The sequence below is a fragment of the Antrostomus carolinensis genome, unplaced genomic scaffold (assembly GCF_000700745.2).
Source record: "Antrostomus carolinensis isolate BGI_N321 unplaced genomic scaffold, ASM70074v2 scaffold29538, whole genome shotgun sequence".
NCBI classification, from domain to species: Eukaryota; Metazoa; Chordata; class Aves; order Caprimulgiformes; family Caprimulgidae; genus Antrostomus; species Antrostomus carolinensis.
The window spans coordinates 1-3,210 of NW_010335524.1; the positions used below are offsets into that span (position 1 = coordinate 1).

Consider the following 3,210-nt stretch of genomic DNA (forward strand, 5'->3'; position numbering starts at 1 on the left):
CCCGCGACTGGGCGGCCACTCGCCCGGTGGTGACCAGCACTAGCCCTGCGGTGTTGTGACTGGTCACCCATTGCCGCAGGTGGAGCTTGCCCAACGCCGAGCGCTACGCCCTGCAGTACGTGGACGGGCGACAAACCTTCATCACCGAGTCGGTGAGGCACCCCCCGGCCTCTCCTGTGCCCCACCGGTGGGGCGCTCACTGCCTCACCAGTTCCTTTCTCCTTCCAGAACCGTGGGGAGATAAAGAACGGGAGCATTTTACGGCTGACCACCTCCCCGGTACATCCATCCCTCTGTCCCCTCGTCTCCTTCTCTGCCGCGTGCTCTGGTGGGATGTCCCCCTGCAATGGGGTGATGTGGTGCTCCAAGCCCTCTGCCGCTGCCTCACTCAGTGACTTCTGGCTCGTGACAGCTCCTCTCAGTGCCTCAGACCCAGCAGAAATAACGCAGGGAGGAGACCTCTCTCAACCTTCATTCTCCTTTGGCAGAGCTTGAGGGAGTTTGAAGAGAAACTAAATCATCTCAAGATGCTCTGGACACATGGGCCAACTCATCAAACGTCCTTAGCATCATGCCAGCTTGACCTCCTTGCTCAGCTCCTCCTGGTCTCTGCTCTGGTTGCTCTGTCTCTCAGTCCAGCTTCTCACCAGGGCTGCTCTAGCCTGAGCCTCTTTTCAAAACTTGTGCTTAAGCTCTTCCAGCCTTCTCCAAGCTCTTCACTGTCTTTCAATGAGCCCCTTTGGCTTGATTCTTTCCTTCCTGGTAGGACCAAGAAGCAGAGCGGTTGTACAGTGGGATCCAGAGCAACAACTCGGATGTGAAGACTGACTCGCTGAAGAAGCTTGCAAGCCTCTCCCAGGATGTTACCTTTGCTCAGGAGTTCATCAACAGGAATGGCTTGAAACAAATCTTCCATATTGTGGAAGAAGGGAACGAGTGAGTATCAGGAGAGGACTTCCCTTGCAGGGCTTGACTTTTCTTCTCCCTTGCCAATGCTGCATGAGCTCCAAGCTGGGCATTGGAGTGGACTCTGTGTTCCTGGCTTGTTGATCCCTGTGCTGTGACATGACAGGCAGTGCTGGCAGCAGGGCACTTGGCTCTGCAGGTTCCTTACTGGTGGGTACGTGGCTGTGGCCCCACACACTGGCAACCAGGGGAAGGTCCCCATGAGTCTGTGGTCCTGACTCCTTGTGAATGTACCAGACTTGAACCTCCCGTCCCTTCACTGGCTGGGTTATCTGCAGCCCCGTGGGCTTTGCTGCCAGGAAGCCTCCTCTGATGATCCTGTCCTCTGCTGCTGCTCATTCCTGCCACCCTGAATAACCCCTCTGCCCTGAGGTTTTAGCTGTCAGAGATCTGCAGGCAGCTCAAGAAACCCCTGCTTGCCAAACTACTGCCCGCCCGGCTCTTTCAGGATGTGCTGAAAGGTGCATCTCCTCTGAGCTCCTGTCTCACAGAAGATGCGGAGCCTGAAAGCAGACAGCGCCTCGCGTGTTCCTTGGGGGCAGGGGGAGGGATTCGGGGTGGCTGGGCTTTCCCCATGGCTTGTCTGCACTGATCTTTGTACCGGGGTAACACAGCTTTCCAGAAACTGTTTACCGTCCCGTGCCTCGACTTCCTGGGATGACTAAGCCTGAGTCTGACTTCCTACCCAACAGCCTGGCTTTCCTTTCTTCTCGCTGCTCTCTGCTTCTCTGGCTGTTTCTACCCTACCTACCAACGTGCAACTGTGCTCCCATCTTGTGGTGGGGACTGTGAGCTATCTGGACCCATCCTCACTGCGTTTGGTCACCTGTCCCTCCAGCACAGGGGAGATGTTAGCTCACACCCTGAAGGCCTTCATGGAGCTGATGGACCATGATTTTGTTTCCTGGGAGACTCTTAGTGCAGCCTTCATCAAGAAGGTAAGCACCTGCTGCAGGCTCCACGGCCCGTGCCCTTGCTTGCCTTGTTGTCCTCGTCCCCCGGGCTCAGCCTGCTGGTGATGGATGGTTTTGTGTCTCGTAGATAGTGAGTTATGTCAATATGAACGCGGTGGATGCAGCTGTCCAGCAGCTCTCCTTGTCCATCTTGGAGAACATGGTGCCTACCAGTCGCCTCCTCTTTGAGCTAGTCAAAAAAGAAGTGACACTGGATCGTCTCCTCACCCACCTGCAGGTGTAAGTGGAGAGGCCAGAGCACCGCGTGCCTGCATCCCAAAGCTGCTGGGGATGAGGCGATGGAGGGGATTTCTCCAGCTCTTGCTGATTATCCCTGTCACAACCTTGTTTTGTCCCTTCCTAAATAACTTGTGGGCGATCAGCCTGTCCTGTCCCCCCCACTGGGGGACTCTCCCGGAAACCATCCCATTTCCAGGTCGGATTCCTTCCTGGGCTCATTTGTTTCGCTCAGATATTTTGGTTCCTTAGCTGACCTGCTGTTTCTCCAGCGTTGGCTCTTCCATCCCTTTGGCTGGTGTATGTAGGAGCAGGAGAATATTCCCTGCACCTTGGGGTGCTGGTGCTGTACCGAGCAAACAGCGTTTGTTAAATCCCTCAGCTCAGGCGGGTTCTTTGTTCCCTCATCATCCTCAGACCTCTGCAGCTCTTCAGTTTGGAGGTTTTTCTTTCTAGAAAATGGAGACGCTGGTGGCCAGGTCTCCTGCCAGACAGGAGGCTGCTGCTCACCCCGGGTTTTCCTGCAGCTCCAAAATGCTGCACCCATGGGTGTGTGCAGAGCAGTATCTGATCCATCCATGGGTGCTCTGTGGTCACAGCTGTGGGGACCATCTCACCCCTGGCCCTGCTGTCAGCATCTGCTCACTCATGGCTCTGGCCTCTCCGCGTCCCCCAGCTCCACACACTGGGGTCCAGCAGCAAAGAGGGGAGAGGGATCTGCCTTGGGGAAGGCAAGATAGGTTGCCCAAGGAAATTGTGGCTTCTCCTCCCTGGAAGTGTTCAGGGCCAGGTTGGATGAGGCTTTGAGCAACCTGGTCTAGTGGAAGGTGTCCCTGGGTTGGGACTGGATGAGCTTTAAGGTCCCTTCCAACCCAAACCACTCTGGGATTCTGTGATTCTAAGACTATCCTCAGAGCTCACGACTCTCCCCATCCTCATCATCCTCCTTCTTGCAGGACCAATGCCCAGCTGCAGCTGAAGGCGATGGCCCTGCTCATTGCGCTGCTGCTGGCTGCCCCCGACGCGGGGCGGCGGGGGGGGGGGGGGGGACGGG

The 3,210-nt window shown here is 56.4% G+C and overlaps 1 protein-coding gene across 1 annotated transcript in view; it reads left to right on the top strand.

Moving 5' to 3' along the window:
* The first annotated feature begins 86 nt into the window (after positions 1-86).
* The window catches only part of ELMO3 (engulfment and cell motility 3), an 8,096-nt gene continuing 4,972 nt past the window's right edge, over positions 87-3,210 (top strand). The window contains exons 1-6 of the mRNA XM_010174589.2: positions 87-152; positions 229-279; positions 767-936; positions 1,805-1,904; positions 2,008-2,159; positions 3,113-3,190. Of these exons, the coding sequence (XP_010172891.2) occupies positions 1,815-1,904; positions 2,008-2,159; positions 3,113-3,190 (320 nt within the window). The 5' untranslated portion in view covers positions 87-152; positions 229-279; positions 767-936; positions 1,805-1,814. The remainder of the gene's footprint in view (positions 153-228; positions 280-766; positions 937-1,804; positions 1,905-2,007; positions 2,160-3,112; positions 3,191-3,210) is intronic.